This window comes from Myxocyprinus asiaticus, chromosome 25 (assembly GCF_019703515.2).
Source record: "Myxocyprinus asiaticus isolate MX2 ecotype Aquarium Trade chromosome 25, UBuf_Myxa_2, whole genome shotgun sequence".
In the NCBI taxonomy this organism is placed as follows: domain Eukaryota; kingdom Metazoa; phylum Chordata; class Actinopteri; order Cypriniformes; family Catostomidae; genus Myxocyprinus; species Myxocyprinus asiaticus.
Window position 1 is genome coordinate 21,244,052 of NC_059368.1, and position 18,361 is coordinate 21,262,412.

Here is an 18,361-nt window from a genome sequence, read left to right on the forward strand (position 1 = left end):
CATGCAATGATCCTATCCATAGGGCTAAACTTATGGCATGCATGTGGTTCCAACTTCATAATGACATAACCTAAGATTTGTTTTTTCAGCAGTGACATCACCCTATTGTTGCAATGAAAGGAACCTGGCATATCGTTGGCAAACAGAGTCCAAAAACATGGACGCAATTGTTTAGTTTGGCAATTGTGGCAAGCTTGGGATACTGACATGCCTTTGTTTAGAATTTATGGAATGTTATTTGAAAAGGGCACTTCAGCATGCAGTGTGGTTTAGCATAAATTTAGCATGCCACATCTTATTGCCTACCAGAGGAGGACCTCAAAGTTTTTTCTGTTAGTTTTATATAAGCCTCAGGGCTCTCGGGAATCACAACGTCTGTGAAAAAAAAGAAATACAACATAGATACAGTATACCAACAGTTTATAGAGAGGCCTGCTAAAAGTGGTGGACACTCAGCTGGGACATTATTTATTGTACTTAAATTTGCCTCCTCATGAACATCCCTGTATGGCATCCTTCAAGACAAGCACACCCACCTGTAAGTGCTGCCGTGGCGATACACAGTAACTCTTCATCGTCATCTTTATTTTGTCCCCCCCGCTCGGCAGACATGGTATGGCCCATGGGGTCCAGGTCATAGTCATGGTCCCATTCCAGAGGGATGGAGTCGACGCTGGCAGGGGTGTCACGGCCAGAGCAATTTGTACGAGCAGGAGCTGTGTTAGCTGAGGGTGGTCTGCTTGATGACTGGGACATAGAACCATCCTCACCCCACTGAAGTTCTGAGAAGTCACCAGACTCAAATTCATGATCTGAGCCTTCACACTCATCATCGGCTAGCTGGAACACAAAAGGAAATGTTAGGAAGATTGCTAGAGACTGATAGCCTCAGTCCTCATTCATTTTCATTGTGTCTTTTATCCGTGAAAGTGAATGGTGACTGAGACTGAACGTTCTGCCAAATATCTCCTTAAACCTGCTACCTGAATGAGTTAAACTTCAAATTTAAATTCAGCAGCTGTTTTTAGATTGATCACTGACTCAAATCAAGTTCACCCATCATCACTGCTTGTTTTAATTAAAGAGTATCAATTAATAGTAAGCAATAGTTTTAGGTCAAATGCAATATTGTGCTGACTGAGACATCTCTTCACAAGGATGAATGACCATATTTTTGAGCAATTACAATTTACAGTGAAACAGATTTCATTGGTTGTTTTCAATAAAAGTTTAGTAAAACTTAATGAATTAGTTGTATTTATGTGTATCTCACCGGCAAACGAGTGAGTTTCCTGTAATAGCGCTCCACCCGACCAAACACCTCTCTACAGTATCTCTGCAGCTCATCCAGCTCCTCCTCTATGACAGCAGCATCCAGAGGCTCACTCTTCTCCATCAGCACTTCCCCCTGCCCAAACACACTCTCCATCTTTCCCAAGTTCAGACTGATCTCCTGCTGAAACGCCTGTAACACACATCATACATGCATCATACATCCTATACATCATACATCATACATATCACTCAAGCATTAATTTTTCATAAAAATCTGTTTTCTTTCTAACATTCATTCGGTATCTCACTAAGTTTTAGAAGATTGTTACTGAACCAAGCGGCACATCGTAGTGAACTTGTTTGGTAGATATTAAGTTCGAGTCCCTGTTATGGTGACTGAGAGCTCTTCGAGTGGTGGAGCGAAGGGGAAGGATCCCTTCCATCCATGCGTGTGTAGATTGATGATTTCTGCAAAGGATTCCCACCTCCTATGTATCGCCTGTCTGGGAGTTAGACATGAACAAGCCGCACTCGGTAATCCCGAGTGTTGCCCACACTGCTTGGGTTGCAGCCTCAAACAATGGGGATCCATGTTTTTCTCTGCCATCCAAGGAGAGAGACTCCCTCCCCCAATCCCAATAACACTGCAGCTGGGCTAGTCTGATGCCGATCTGATCTACCTTCCCTCTTTGAATCAGCACTTTTGACAGGGGAAAGAGAGGAGGAAGAAAAGAATGATGACAACAACTATAGCCTTTTGGAGGATGAAGGGGAGGAGGTAGAGGAGGACGTCATTCTCCCAGCTAATCTTCCTTCCTGACCGGACAGGGCATTGGATGAGTCCAGGGAGAACTGGATCTTATAAAAATGTGCACATGGGCGGTGGTTAAGCTCTATATTAAGTGCTGTCACAGGAAACAGGCCAGTGAGATCTGTACAACATTAAACAGTTGCCATCCCATGCTGACCTGGTCAAGCAGCTTATTACATACGTGCCTGCGTGTGTTACGGAGATGCAACGTTTTTGGGACAAATAATTTTTGAAGAGGGTGTCTGGTAAAGGCTTCTCCAGACTGGACAAAATACAGAGGATTTGGAAATGTCTATGGCACAAAAACCGATTGTGAGGAGCAGTGCACACTTTCTCATTACGGGCGACACACATTCCGGGAATGATAAATGGGGAGAGAATCTCTGTGGGAGAGATATGAGGGGCTGGCGTAGATATCTTTGCATTGCATGAAAACATTCATTGCCCTCTGTTCTTCTCTCTGGTGAGAGACTGTGTTCCTACGGGTGTGGATGCTTTAGGCCCCTCCCACTACGCAAGGACCTGCTGTCACAAGCGCGGAGGGAGATATTCCACCCCGCCCCAGACCGAGTAGCTCTTTGGGCCTGGCCCGTGAGAGGCTAAATTTGAGTGTCACAGGTTTACCCCCAAGGGTGACTGAAACAATTCAGACTGCAAGGACTGCCTTAATACGGCCCGCATGCAATCAAAAATGGGGTGTGTTTGAGCAGTGGTGTGCACACAGACACGTTCCATTTTATGCTCAGTGGCAGATGTTATGTGTTTTCTTCAGGAACTTTTGGATAAAGGCAGAGCCTTTACTACCATCAAGGTTTATCTCGCAGTCATATTGGCCTGTCTTATGGAAATTGACTCGTATCCAATGGGTCAACACCCGCTTGTTTGCAGGTTTATGAGTGGAGCTCGGCATATGAACAGGGTGTCAAAACCTCTTTGCTATTGGTTCTGATGTCTGTGAAGAGGGTAAGTGAACTCCATGCTTTGTCAGTTCCTCACTGTTGTATGCGCTTTGCTGTGGATTTGTCGAGAGTCACTCTTTAGACTAATTCAGCCTTTGTGCCTAAGGTGAGAGACTCTGCACTCAGCTGTGAGCAGGTGGACTTGCTGGCTTTTCAACCATAGTCTTTTTCCTCGTCGGAGGACGAGCGGCTTCAGTGTTTGTGTCCAGTTCGTACTCTACGTTTGTACGTGGAAAGAACCAAGGCATTAAGAAGTAGTAATCCGTTTTTTTATTTTGTGGGCAGACTCTCATAACTGCAGACCAATATCAATTGGGTAGTGGAAGCTATTATTTCAAGTTATAAAAGTGTGGGGTTGCAACCTGTAGAAGGCTTGAAAGCTCATTCTACTAGAGGCATGGCTACCTCATTGGTGATGTTAAGAGGCGTTTCAGTCCAGGATATTTGTGCAGCTGTGAGTTGGGAGATTTTATAGACTGGATGTCAAAGAGCCATCATTGGCTCATTCAGTCCTTAGTGTGGGTGGTCAAAGTGCCGATGTATAAAACAAACAAACAAACAAAACAATAACAGTGAAAGCACAAGTGTGTTCTTTGTTTTCCCCTATCCATTTTTTCTCCCAATTTGGAATGCCCAATTCCCACTTCTTAGTAGGTCCTCGTGGTGGCGCGGTTACTCACCTCAATCCGGGTGGTGGAGGACAAGTCTCAGTTGCCTCCACTTCTAAAACAGTCAATCTGCGCAGCTTATCACGTGGCTCGCTGTGTATAACACTGCGGAGACTCACAGCATGTGGAGGCTCATGCTACTCTCTGCGATCCACGCACAACGATCCACGCAGAACCCCTAATCGCGACCACGTGGAGGTTACCCCATGTGACTCTACCCTTCCTAGCAACCAGGGCAATTTGGTTGCTTAGGAGACTTGGTTGGAGTCACTCAGCACGCCCTGGATTCGAACTCGCGATTCCAGGGGTCAATACTCGCTGAGCTACCCAGGCCCCGGACTCCCTTATTAATGAGATACCTCACTCCTGTTATCAGAGAACCAGGGTTACATCAGTAACCTAAAGTTTTAGATCAAACAATATTTGGCAGGCTCCATGCAGAACCTCTGAGAACCCCCTAAGGGGTCGCATGAACACCCCTTGCTGTAACAAACAGACAAACAGAACACGGCGCTTACCTTTAGTTGTTTGATCTTAGCCTGCACGTCACACTCTGAGAAGTGCTCGATGTTAGTGAGCTGCAGGTCCATCTCAGTCAGCCACACCAGAATACCATCTCTAGCTGTCTCAAACTCTTCTCGCTGACCAATGAAATGCTGCAGGACCAAATAGGGACAGGCTAATTTATCACACTTCCCTTCTCTGAAGCAATGGTTCAATGTCAATAGCGATTGTTAAAGAGCTATTGAATATAATTAGTGTTTACAAAGTATAACATGAAACTGTCCAAACATTACCTTAAGCCTGCGCAAGATGGCAGCAACTCTCCTCTGTAGTATGTCCCACCGTCGGTTCCCATCATGCACCATTTGGCGTAGTCGGCAGGATGAGTCTGTGCGGTTCTCACGGGCCAGCCGCCGATACTGCTTATTGATCAGCTCCAGCTGGGTCAGACACTCCTGCACCTGTCTCTGAAATGCCTGCAATACAGTAATATATGCAGTATTTACATACAATCTGTACATAATATATATATTTTTTTTTTGGCGAATCCTGTAGTGACTATTCATTACATGATATGTTCACAGGGGATAATACTATGTTAACCAAGTTAAAGATTTACCAAACATTTTTTTAAAACTGGACTGACTTGCTACATTTTGCAAAATGCTTGAATGTGCAAATATCTGGCTCATGGGACAGGCTGGGACTGGCTTGTTACAGATACTTGATCTATTCTCAACCCTACTGACTTTCTCTGTGTATCTTGGATTACCTCAAACTTCTTAAGCTCCTCTTTAGCTACGGTGTAAAGCACTCCAGAGGAGTTGGGCAGAGCTGCTGTCCTCTCTGAGACTTTGAGCCACTCCTCGAAACGAGAGTAATCATCCAGAAACTTCTGCCACAGTCTCCATGTCTCCTCAATTCTGAAAACACCAAGAAATACTTCAAAATGACAGCTGTTCAATAATTCATCATGTACTAAACTCAACATGCATGATGATAAGACAATAGGCATGACACATTCTCCAACAACTGTTTCACTGGTGGCCCCACTCAACATCAACAATCCCCAGCCCATGAATGTTCTCATGTTTAAAGAATGTTTTTTTCATTTTTGATTCCTTGAATATGTATAACTTTCATCAAGCTTTATCCAGCTGCAGTCTTTATAAGCTCATATTTTTACACAGAAACAAAAGTGTACATTCTCCATTAAATACCATACTGAGTTTACCTACGGAAACAAAACCACACACACTCACTTGAGCCTCCTCTCCATGGCGATAGCACAGATGTTTCTCCAACGGCGGTCCAGGCTGCGTGTAGCCTGTTGGATGGATTCACATTCGGCCTCAGTGGCACAGGCGTCACAGTCATGTAGCAACACCTCACAAAGGTTCAGCACTGACGCCACACCTGTGCTGTGCTTCTCGATGTCCCTCTGCAAATCCTGCACAAAGAAAATATTTCTTTGCTTTAAAAATCTGCCTCATCTTGTCCTAACTATTCATGATGTGACAAGCTTCCGGCAACAAGTAATTTGTCTGTGTACACTGAACGTGAAGCTGCAGCGCGATGCCACAAATCCACAGCCAATCAGAAGATACTGATGTTTAATGTACAGTTCAGAGGAGTGAGATTTTGAACCAATGAGATTTTTACAGTAGGCAGGGATACCCGTCACAATGCTGGATGGACACTGTGTTACCTATACACCTGTTCTCAGCTTCCGGAAACTACAGGACATCTGACATTCTGAAAATTATAGACGGAAACATTTCATGGTAATGTGCTTGCCATTTTGATACTTTTAACCTACCATACCCACTAGGGGTGGGTAAAATATTGTTTTTCCGATGCATCGCGATCTTCATTTGAACGATCTCGATAACGATTCTTAAATCCCAAGATCAATATTTCACTCAATGCGCAACCCTCCACTACAATGAGAGGAAATCACTTGCATTTGCAACCAAATTTTGCGTTATGCGACTAAAGTGAATATATTTGGCAACTGGCTGGTAAATGTTTACATTTCACTCACCAGTAATTGTGTATTTTAGTCGTGAGTGTTCAGCAGCGAGACACTTTCACAGCGTGTTGAGAAAAAAAGTTGTTCCGTGTAATGTGTGTCCAAGAAGGAGAACCACGCAACCCATTTGTCATTGAATACTGTCTCTTTTAATACCCTTTCTGTTCTTTACAGTCAGTTCTTGATCAAAAACAACTACAGAAAACATTTAATTCTAATCATGCTTGGCACAAACGAGGTAAAGCCATTCGAGTCCTCTCTAGTTAACATCATTTAAATAAGCTCATTTAAAGGTGCAATATGTAACAATTTTCATGTAATATTCGCCTTTTTTTTGCCAATGTGTGAACAGTTTGCAACGCAATTTAAAAAATGAGCCCTTTCCGGACTTCCTAGGTTGCCTATTAAAGCCTATAGACTGATTTTCATGTGAAGGGAGTGGGTCGCTTTTGCCAGGAAAATCCAAAGGATGTGAAGTTTATGTGCGCTCCCGAGAGCCTTGCCTCAGTAATCACTTCTCTTCCGCTATTCAACAGTGACAACAAACTGCAACACTAGGCACCGTTATCTTAGAGATGGAATCCAGCAAACGTCCGGCTCCCAGCACAACACCGACTCCTACACAAATTCTGAGTAGGCCAAAGGAAAATGGGATTCTACTGAATCCCGTCTGGCTAAGCGGAAACGTGATCGTGGTCGAGCGAAAACTAGAGTGAACATCGGCAGGGCATTTGATTCCTGGAGGGACCTTCGTTTATTTTTGGGGATCAAAACCGACCCTGAATTGCCGTTCTTCTTTTTGGATAGGTAAGCTTACATAACTGCAAAGCATGTGAAATATAGTGCCATAAGGATTGATCTGTGTCATTTTAGCTAAACTACAATAACACTTGAAATGAATGCTAGACAATGTTTAAGATAATGCAAAAAGACCCATTCATTAGTGTAACGTAACTTGGTTATACAGAAAATATATATATTCTATTACTTTAAAACAATAGCGCATCGATATACACTACCGGTCAAAAGTTTTGAAACACTTGACTGAAATGTTTCTCATGATCTTAAAAATCTTTTGATCTGAAGGCGTATGCTAAAATGTTTGAAATGAGTTTTGTAGATAAAAATATAATTGTGCCACCATATTAATTTATTTCATTATAAAACTAAAATTGTATAAGTTTTTGAAATTGATGACTTGGACCAAATAATAAAGAAAAGCAGCCAATAAGTGCCCAACATAGATGGGAACTCCTTCAATACTGTTTAAAAAGCATCCCAGGGTGATACCTCAAGAAGCTGGTTGAGAAAATGTCAAGAGTACATGTCTGCAAATTCTAGGCAAAGGGTGACTACTTTGAAGATGCTAAAATATAACACAGTTTTGGTTTATTTTGGATTTTGTTTAGTCACAACATAATTCCCATAGTTCCATTTATGTTATTCCACAGTTTTGATGACTTTACTATTATTCTAAAATGTGAAAAAAATCATAATAAAGAATAAGTGTTTCAAAACGTTTGACCGGTAGTGTATCTAAATACCATTTGTGATGGAACCACATCAATACTGAATTGTGTCAACCTAATTATAATGTACAGTCTATTTTACATACAGCTACTGTCATCATCCACCAAATTTAGCTAACAGCTATTGATAAAGCTGGCTAGCTAGCTAACGTATAAATGCAGTCAATGTATCATGCAAAGAAAACTGGTTACTTCAAACTACAGTCTTGCATAGTCAGACCTATAGCCACACTTTGTTTGAGCCCTGCTCCAGCACTGAAGATTCAAATATAATATACAGTCTCAAAGTTTGTATATCATAACTGTGTAATTTTAATTATGCTACCTTATCTGTCAGCATGATGCTGGTGAATCACGTTTTCTCTTTGTACGTTACATCATTGTTTTGGTTGATGCTCGCTCGCTCGCGTCCCTATGGAATGTGTGCACGAGCATGAGCAACAGGTAGCTGGCTGCAGTTCACTTAATGGCCACAGGTGTCATTAATAACAAGGGTTTCTGAATCTTACATACTGCACCTTTAAAGGCGTTGTTTACAGAAATGCCATTTTTTGTTAAAGAGACAGTACCGATTTTAGCACGTGTTCAACAAATCAGTGTATATACTTGTAAATAGTTAAAATTATGCAATTTAACAATAAATATGTAACAAAAATAATATATTAAATTGTATTTATTGATTGAATACATTTAATTGTTCTTTAAAAAAAAAAAGCCAAAATGTGACCAAAATGATGAAAAAGTAATAAAATATCATTAGTAAAAAAAAAAATTCTCCCCTTTTCTCCCCAATTTATTATGCCCAATTCCCAATGTGCTCTAGGTCCTCGTGATGGAGTAGTGACTCGCCTCAATCCAGGTGGCGAAGGACGAATCTCAGTTGCCTCCGCGCCTGAGACAGTCAATCCGCACATCTTATCACGTGGCTTGTTGAGCGCGTTACCGCAGAGACCTAGCGCATGTCCAGGCTTCACGCTATTCTCCGTGGCATCCACGCACAACTCACCACGTGCCCCACCGAGAGCGAGAACCACATTATAGCGACCACGAGAAGGTTAACCCAACGTGACTCTACCCACCCTAGCAACCAGGCCAATTGGTTGCTTAGGAAGCCTGACTGGATTCACTCAGCAAGAATTAGTAAAATTAATATTTTCCTAATGAACCTAGTTAAAAGGTCTCCTGTATAATTAACAGCATTAGCTGGGAGATTATTTATTTTATATGTAAATAAAAAGGGACATTATAACTGAAATAATCCCATATGAATTGATATTGAATCAAATCGAAATCGAATTGAGAGCTAGTGAACTGGAATTGAATTGAATCTGGAAATCTGTATCAATACCCAGCCCTAATACCCACCACAATAATTTATGTGGCATCATCAGGTCCAAATGATAAAGAATTATATTGCCTCTTTACTATCGTATGATTGTAACGATAACTGGTCTCTGATGCAAAGAGAAGATGAAGTGTGCTGGTAGTTGCTGGGTAAAGCAGGGACTAAAAACTAAAATTTTCATTTTGGTTCTTTCTGAGCTAAAACTGTATGTTTTCATTCTGTTTCAGAAGTTACACAGCCTCCTTTCCAAAAGGTTACCGTTAGAACAAAATAAAAGAACAGTTAATAACATTATTTTTAAAATGACAGTACTCTGCACTATAAGGGGTGGGTGAAATACCAATTGCAGTGTTGCCAGATTTTGCAAGTGAAACAAGTTATATGGTCTGGAAAAACAAGCCCAAAATTAGCCACTTGCCTCACCAAAATAAGCAAAAATAACAATTCTTTTTTTTCCCTGTGTGGTGGATTTATTGGAACAGAAATCATAACAAGCCGTTAATTAACAGTTATTTACAGTATAATTTTATTTACAGATCTGTTTCCGAGTCAAAACCCAGCAGCATCAAATATGTATTATGCATCATATCTAACAGTAATTCAGTGAAGAGCTGGAAACAACTGTGAAATTTACTTTTTAACTCTAATAATGTTTTCCTTGTATCTGGCTTAGCCTTTCACGTATATGTAGCAATTATACATAGTTGTTAAAAAGGTCTTCATTCAGAGAATGTGACATCCACAACGGGCAATTAGGCTAAGAAATGTGTGATGCAGCAGTTTCTTTCAGGATCAAAGAACATTTAATTTTTTCAGGCAACATGAAGTGGTGTAGTTCCAAATATTTACTGCGATAAAGCCTTTGGCTTCATGAAAAAATTATTGGAACAAAATTAACTGGTTATAACCGATTACCAGCATTTAAAAATAACGTTTTCACTCCGGAACAATTGAAAATCACTTTGTTGTTTTTCGGTTACGTTCTGCTAAAAATGTCATTCATTTTCATTCCTTGAACCATTTTAGTCCCTGGGGTAAAGTGAGGATAAGTGCTCATGATGAAACAGTAAGTGGGTCAGTGGGTCTGGGAGTGAGCCAGGTGAAGTCCAGTTCTAATTTTGTCCACAGTTTGTTTGAGGAGTCTTCAGAGAGTTTTTTAAACTCTCATTTTACTCTGAGAGATTTAACCAGCCTCCAATATCTACTAGGCAATGTTTGTGTCTTTTATATCTCAGGAAAATGACCACAAATAGGTGGTGTGTATTGGCCTTTCCTTAGAAATACCATTGTATGTTTACATACCATTATGTGATCATATGAGAATGTTTGTATTATTTCTGTATGTGTGTTACCTGCTGCTGGTTGAGTTTTCTTTGGATCTCATGGGAGTCACAGGTCTCATAGACAATGGGTCGTGAGAGTTCGGTCTCAATTTGAGCCAGCCAGGAGCGCAGACTGCTCATGTTCTTATCCAGCTGCTGCACAGCTACCAGTGTCTCCCGTAGCTTCTTTACCCTAAAGATCCCAGAAACAGAGAGGCAGAGAGAGGCCAAGAGAAGTGACTGTATTTAATGAATAGTTCTCCCAAAAAAATTAAAAGTCAGTTATCATTTACTACATCATGAAGGCATACAGTAGCTTTGTGTGAGGTACACCATTGACATGAATGAGGTTTGGTCACCAGACGGCCAAGAAACATTTAGTTAAGTGTCAAAATGCATATTGGGTATACAGCCAATCTTTAATCTTTGTTAAAATACTAAATTTATTAAATGTTAAATGTAAACATATTTTATATACTCTTAAGTACAGAATATACATTGTACAATTATAATATTACATCTTATTTTGTCCCTTGTTCTTTAAATAGTTAACTGATACATTATATGAAATGCAATATCATGTAGAATGTGTATAGCAAATATGACAACATGAGCAGACACAGAATGTAATCCAATGGCATCAATGCTTCCCAAAAAATCCCTGAATGTGCCTAAAAATACTGAATCACATGCTCAATGCAGTGGCACGGACACTCACGCATACCAGCATAGCATGTTTCAACTGTGCCACCATTGCATATCTATATCTTAAAAGTAGTTTCTTATCTCAGATTAGATTTAAACAAATGAGCGCTGATGCAGAGTGCTCATGTTTCAACTTTATCAAACTTGGAATGAAACTCTGTTTTATGCTGTCGACATTTAGCAAAAACAAAGATAGGATTTTGACCTGGTGAGATAAAGCCCCTATGTAACCTTGGTAATGTGGACGTTTCACAATGACTGCAGGCTTCAAGCAACATTCCTAAAGCACTGCCCACATACAAAATTAAACCTTTAAACCCACAGCAACAACAGAGAAAGGTCATCAATTTCAGCATGTAATGGCTATTTATCCATTTATCTGTAAAATGTATGGCAAACTGTGGTGTTCAGAGAAGCTGTCTGGCTCTAAAATGTACATTTAGACATTATGGGGCAAGTCAATACAAGGTAGCTTCATTTAAAGTACTAAATATTTCAAACTAATAAACTACATTTCAGACATTTGGCCAAAAGACATGCAAAGGATCAAATAATACAGAAAAACTTCCAGCACTGCATTACAACTGTGAAATGCAAATATGAATGATAAGTGGATAAATCTTTTCCTGCCTGTTAATATCGCAGTCACATTCTGGCAGATCTGAGTCCTGTCCTTGGCATCCTGCCATGTTATCAGTGCCCATATCCAGCACCATTGGGCTGAATCTTGCCGATCAAGTGTCCCAAAAGAAAGAAAAACTTCCACCCTGTCCAAATTCCCCTTCTCTTTCTTCTGAACAACAAAGTGTCCAGGCTAACCCCCTGCTTGGTGTGTGAAGTATCTGAGTGTGTGTGTGTGTGTGTGTGTGTGTGTGTGCGTGTGCCCATGTTAACTGCTCTCAAGTGCAGGCATGAGCAGCTGGGAGTGACAAATTCTGCTGTGGCTAAAATAAGATGACAGTCATTAGCATGTGCTGATCAGAGGACTGGAATGTCTGAGTGTGTCTGTATTGTAAATAAAAATAAAACATTATCCTTTCAAATAATTTGCTTTATTCAAATAAAATAAAAACATTCAGGGGAAATTTAGGTATAAAACAATGTAACTGGAATCTTAAGGAGCATTCAGTATTAATTTAATTCATTTCAAACCGATTAATTGCAAAATATCACCATCGAATTTCCTCTGTACAAGAGCAACATCGGTTGTATGGGTAATATTAAAACAGATAAATAAATAAACCTGGCCTCTGTGTTGTGTGTATGTGTGTGTGTGTGTGTGTGTGTGTGTGTGTGAGAGAGAGAGAGAGAGAGAGAGAGGGAGAGTGTGTTTTATTATAAAAAATATGTTTGGTTCTGGTAACACTGCAGATACTCCTACTGCACTTGCAACTTTAATTAAATCTGAATAAAATCCTGTCAATCTACCAGCATTCTAATATTCTTGGAGAAAAATGAGGTCTGGATGATCACATACAGGGCTACAGCTGTCTCAGTAAGTTCATGCACATTATAGAGGAGAATACCCTCTCACACAAGGGCCACAGTGAAATTAACACCACACATGTGAAAGGCTTTTAGCCCTGTCGGCAGCCAACTCGTCTATACCAGTCATATCCAGACACACTATGGTGTCAAGTTTATGATCCTGGTCCAAAATATTTCCCGTCCACCCATGGCTCATTAGAAATGTTACTTTATGTGTACAGGTCTCTATTTCTATAGAAGCTACTCTGCAAAAGGAATTGCCCATTTTAACTTTGTGTTCTTCTAATTATGAATTAAGATATACCTTTTTAATTTGCTATACAACTAGCAGATGCCCTTTATTCCTCTCTGAAACACTTTATTTGGGTTTTTGTTCTGGTAGAATTTCAACTCTCACATTTTGTCTAAATATAAAAGACCCATAAAAGGTAATGTAAAACAACTTAAACATTTTAAAGCACCTACAGCACAATGCAGTAGGTACAATGGGACATCCATTGGTAAAGCACAATTGGCTCATTTTCATGATATGTAATTTAGGTAAGAGACTTACCTAGCTGCTATAAGGTCGAGCAGATGCTGCCAGCGCTCATTGACTTTGCTGAGTTTGTACTGGATTTCTGCAGCCTTGCTTTCAGGGCTGGCCTGAGCCAGTCTCTCCCCCATCTGTTCCAGCTGATATTTGTTCTCCTTAGCCCCCGAGATCTCTTCCTGATAGTCCTGGTGGAAAAAGATTGCAAGTTTGTTCAGTTGAAAATTCTAAGCTTAGTTACATTTCTGACTTTCAGGATAGATTTTTCCCATATTGTTTGAAATATCTTGCATATTTAGCAACCTTGAGCTTAAGTAAATATTATTTACTTAAATTGAAAGGTGTTTTTATTTTAATAGGGGTGCGTGTTTTAAGCTAATAATTACTCATTATGTGACATTGCATCTATTGCATCACCTTCCTGAGTTTCTTGATCATCTCCTCAATGCTGATGTCTCCGTTCTGCGAGACCTTGCTCTCCATGTGGGTGAGCCACTCACACAGCTCTTTGTTCTTCTCATTGAACACAGCCCACTCGTTCAGCCTCTCACTCACCTGCTGTCTGCGCAGGGACAGCTACCGAGACAACACAAAATGATCAGTTAACACCATTTGTTCAGAGAGTACTTACCCAGAGTAAGATTTAAGGAAGGACATGGTGTGCAATCAGACAACACAAAAAGGTTGGTGATCAGAATGATAAAAAAGAATAAATGTGACAGGTGGACAGGTATTATCTCTAAAGTGTTAGCCATCTTCCTTCCTTCCCATGCTTCTTCCATAGTAAGACACATCAGGTTCCAGGGCACAATAACATTTCTAGAATTATTTACACTAGGATGCTCAGACTAGGTAAACAAGGACCCATCTAGAACTTCATTAACTGACTGACAGCAAGCAAGCCTCCTCCTAACACAAAGACCTGGCCCACCATGCCATAATAAGATCTTTCAGTAACAGCCCTATACTCCTTAAAAATCTAGGGAATTCATTACCATTATTGAAATTCTTCCTATTATTAGAACCACACCAGAATTCATTCAATATCTCATGAAAAATATTTACAGCTATTGATTGAATTTATCTTTTGTGCAATATTTTGAGCTAATTTAATAAATTCACCTACAGCTCAATACAGTAGGTACAATGGGACATACACTGGTAAAGCACAACTGGTTCATTTTCATGATATGTAATTTAGGTAGGAAACTAACCTAGCTGCTATAAAGTTGAGGCCATGCCATGAAATCTTTATTGTGTGGGGTTACCAAAACAGTCCAAGCTTGAACACAGACTGTGTGTTAACAGCTTGACTGATGAGTGTGTGTGTGTGTGTGTGTGTACCTGATGACACGTCTCCTCCCACTGTCTCTGCAGTAATGTAATTCTCTCCTGTAGGACTGTGAGGTCATCAGCAGTGAGGCCATTGGAGAGAGACTCTCTCAGTATACACAGCCCGGCTACATTATCAGCCCAGCCTTCAATACTGCCTTCTAATTCCTGCCACACATATGCACACATAAAATTCATAAACACATCTGTAATATTCAACAAAATCTCTAAATATTTTTCTTTGCCCCGTAGCACTACTCAAAAAAACTGAAAACACAAAAATATAATCAAAACTGCAGGTCCTGGACAAAATAAAATTGCCCATAGAATATAGATTAAAAGGATAGTTCACCCAAAAATTCTGTCATCATTTACTCACCCTCATGATATCCCAGGTGTGTATGACTTTCTTTCTTCACCAGAACACATTTAAAGAAAAATAGAAATATATCTTAGCTCAGTAGGTCCTTAAAATTCAAGTGGATGGTGATCTGATTTTTGAAGCACTAAAAATCACAAACAGTCAGCATAAACGTCATCCATATGACACCAGCAGTTAAATGAATGTCTTCTAAAGAAACACGATCCCTTTTGGTGAGAAAAAGATTTTACTCTAAATCATGCTTCCGGTCAGCAGCGGTAATGCGTGTGTGACATAATCGCACTGGCACTTGAAAAACGTGAGAACTGAGGCACGTTCAGCCAGAAGAGCAGAGCTGTCTACAAGTGTGAAGGGGGAATGCTGGACAGTAGCTTGGTTGGTTTTGGTTTAGATCTGTATTTACTCACAATGGTGCATTTGTATGCTTATCCTGGATGTCTCAACCAAGTGGAGAACGTGAGATTACGTCTGTATCATGCCATCGCGAATATGTCAAATGAGAGACCACTTGAACTCCACCCTCTCGTGAAGCTTACCAGAAGCGTTGGAATATAGTTACTAAATATTTATATTTTTTCGCACTAAAAGTGATCGTTTCACTTTAGAAGACATTAATTTAACCGCTGGTGTCGTATGGATGACGTTTATGCTGACTGTCTGTGATATTTGGAGGTTCAAAAGTCATGCATTTTAAGGACCTACAGAGCTCAAATATTTTTCTATTTTTCTTCAAATGTGTTCTGCAGAAGAAAGAAACTCATACACACCTGGGATATCATGAAGGTGAGTACATATTCAGATAATTTTAATTTTTGGGTGAACTATCTCTTTAATAAACAGGATTATGCACCATTCAGAACTGAACTGAGAATGCTTTTTAAATTCCTTTTCTATTGCTGCTGTGTTAATTGTTTTGGCAGTATTGAACTTGGTTTAGAGAAATATATCAGGAAATAAATGGACATACCGGCAATTAGTCAAAATTAATTATGTATTTATTTATGTCTTGTCATGTTGGAGTTGCAATAAAGTATATTCATCTTCCTGCCATCCCAATTCAACATCCTGTGAAGCATAGCCTATTTGATTCAAAATCCAATGTGAAACAGTGCCAATTCTTAAATTCTAAATTTTGGCCAAATGCTAGTGGGCCACTGCTGATTTTATTTATCTAATGCAGAGGTATGTTGTCTGCATATATCCTTCCTCCTTTCTCACACACACACACACACACACACACACACACACACACACACACACACACACACACGTTGGTGCAGCTATCATTATGAGGACTCTCCATGGACATAATGATTTTTATACTGTACAAACTATAGATTATATCCCCTAACCCTAACCCTACCCCTAAACCTAACCCTCACAAAAAACTTTCTGCATTTTTACATTTTCAATAAAAAAAATTTTAGTATGTTTTTTAAGCGATTTGAATTATGGGGACACTAGAAATGTCCTCATAAACCACATTTATAGCATAATACCCTTGTAATTACCAGTTTGTAACCTAAAAAAAAGTCCTCGTAAACCACTTAAACCTGCCCCCACACACACACACAAACTGAGGGATCTTGATTGCATTTGCATTGATAATGGTTATTGATATCTCTGCTAGCATTCACCGACCGTATCCTGGTTTAACTGCTAATATAGTGATGGTGTGTGATTCACAGGTAACAGAACTGTCAACAAGACCTCAAACAAATAAATGCATAAGTAATCTTTTTATCGATGAATCATTAGGATGGAAAAAGCTGGCAACACTTTGCTGTTAAAAATTTACTTTTGGTTTGCTCCTGGAAATGTACTTCCTAATAAACCTTAACGACTCTGCTAAAATACATGATTTTAGCATGTTGATTATCATGCACCTCAACTTTCTTCCAGAAGCTCCACTGAAAATCTAGCTTATACATACTGTAGATTTACCCACCTTCTACTTCACATCATACATGAAAAATCTACTCTGCTTTGCAGATAAAAAATGTATCAAAATGCAGGGGCATCACACATACAAATAACCTACATACTATATGAAGCAAGCCAGAGTATCACTAATACAGTGGTTGACACCAGCACATAGCGGTAATAAAAATGCAACATAACTGCGTGCAAAGGGAAAGAATCCAAAATGAGAGGAAAGATACATAGGTTTTTCTGGAGCAACACTTCTAGAAGGTGATAAGAAACAAGGTGAGTGAAATTTTCTGTGTTTGTGTTTACCTTGCATCGGATCTGTTCTGTATGCAGCTCCTCATGGTTGTCGGGTAAAGGCACAGAGAGCTTTTGCTTAAAGTCCTTCAGCTTCTCGTGTGATGCAGCAATTCCTTTCTCACACTGGTCCCAGACCTACACACACACACCAGAGAAAGAAAATTGTGAAATCATAAGAGAGCATGTCCTTCTATGCCCTTCTGTAGTTGCAGTAGCACAGAGTCATTATAAACACACATCACACACACAAACACCGATCTTACTGTATCTTAGTAACACTAAGCTTAGCAATCATTACGCTCTAACACAACATGCTTATTTACAACACTCAAGGAAAAGTCGGGCAGTAAAATTCGGATATTCAGCTGTGAAAGCATGGCTGTAATAAAATGTTAAAACTGTAATATCAGATTATAAAAAAATCCAGCCAAGTCATAATTAAAACATGGTCAGGCCAAAGGGTCAATGTCCCGAGACACCACAGACAGAGATTATCATGCAGAGATAACGCAGTTTAGTACCTTCTATCATGTCATCCGAGAGAACAGAGGGAGGTGGAGAGAAAAAGAGAAAGATAGAGGACGAAGCAAAGGGGAGCCATTTTTTCAAAAATTGTTGTTCTGTTGCTGCTGTGCTCAAGTGTGCTGCGTCAAAATGGAGCGAATGACTCTCTGCTGCCCTGTGTTGGCAGTACAGCATTTCTCTGAGTCCCCCTGCATCCTCTCTCCCACAGTACTGAAGATATCTTTCTCCCCTTGCCTCCCTCGCTGCCTCTTCCTCTAGTTCTCTCTCTTCCACAAATATTTCATTTATTCAGGAAAGAAAATTGTGGCACACAGCTGGACAAACTCAGACTGCTCCCATTTTAGAAATAGTGCTTAAAAAAATATCCAAATTTCACAGAACACAAAGACCACCAAAACAATCTGAAGTTCAACTTGTATGTTATTCAACATAAATGCCTACTTATACATAGTCACACATAGTGGTAATAACAACTTAGACAGGAAAACACTTCTAAAGAACTGCAAGAACAAATGGCACTACCAACCAAACAGCATAAGATGAGCTGTACTACCATTTGGAAATGATTTCTCAACTTTGTTTAAACAACATGTTTGTACTTTTTCAATGATCTGAACTACTGAATTAAGCAATTTTAAGCTTTTGAATCAACAAGATGAATGGGAAGTACACCCAAAAATGTGTTAAAACTTTAAGGAAAGTCTGCAACCAAATAACTTATGA

General features: G+C 39.8%; 1 protein-coding gene across 1 annotated transcript in view; it reads right to left on the bottom strand.

Moving 5' to 3' along the window:
• Nucleotides 1-18,361, bottom strand: part of syne1a (spectrin repeat containing, nuclear envelope 1a) — a 193,871-nt gene that overhangs the window by 16,992 nt on the left and 158,518 nt on the right. The window contains exons 126-137 of the mRNA XM_051654915.1: nucleotides 17,123-17,248; nucleotides 14,515-14,670; nucleotides 13,588-13,746; nucleotides 13,192-13,358; nucleotides 10,476-10,638; nucleotides 5,480-5,667; nucleotides 4,990-5,140; nucleotides 4,511-4,693; nucleotides 4,232-4,369; nucleotides 1,274-1,465; nucleotides 537-840; nucleotides 307-375 (exon numbers count right to left, since the gene is read on the bottom strand). Coding sequence (XP_051510875.1) covers nucleotides 307-375; nucleotides 537-840; nucleotides 1,274-1,465; nucleotides 4,232-4,369; nucleotides 4,511-4,693; nucleotides 4,990-5,140; nucleotides 5,480-5,667; nucleotides 10,476-10,638; nucleotides 13,192-13,358; nucleotides 13,588-13,746; nucleotides 14,515-14,670; nucleotides 17,123-17,248 — 1,996 coding nt within the window. The remainder of the gene's footprint in view (nucleotides 1-306; nucleotides 376-536; nucleotides 841-1,273; nucleotides 1,466-4,231; nucleotides 4,370-4,510; nucleotides 4,694-4,989; nucleotides 5,141-5,479; nucleotides 5,668-10,475; nucleotides 10,639-13,191; nucleotides 13,359-13,587; nucleotides 13,747-14,514; nucleotides 14,671-17,122; nucleotides 17,249-18,361) is intronic.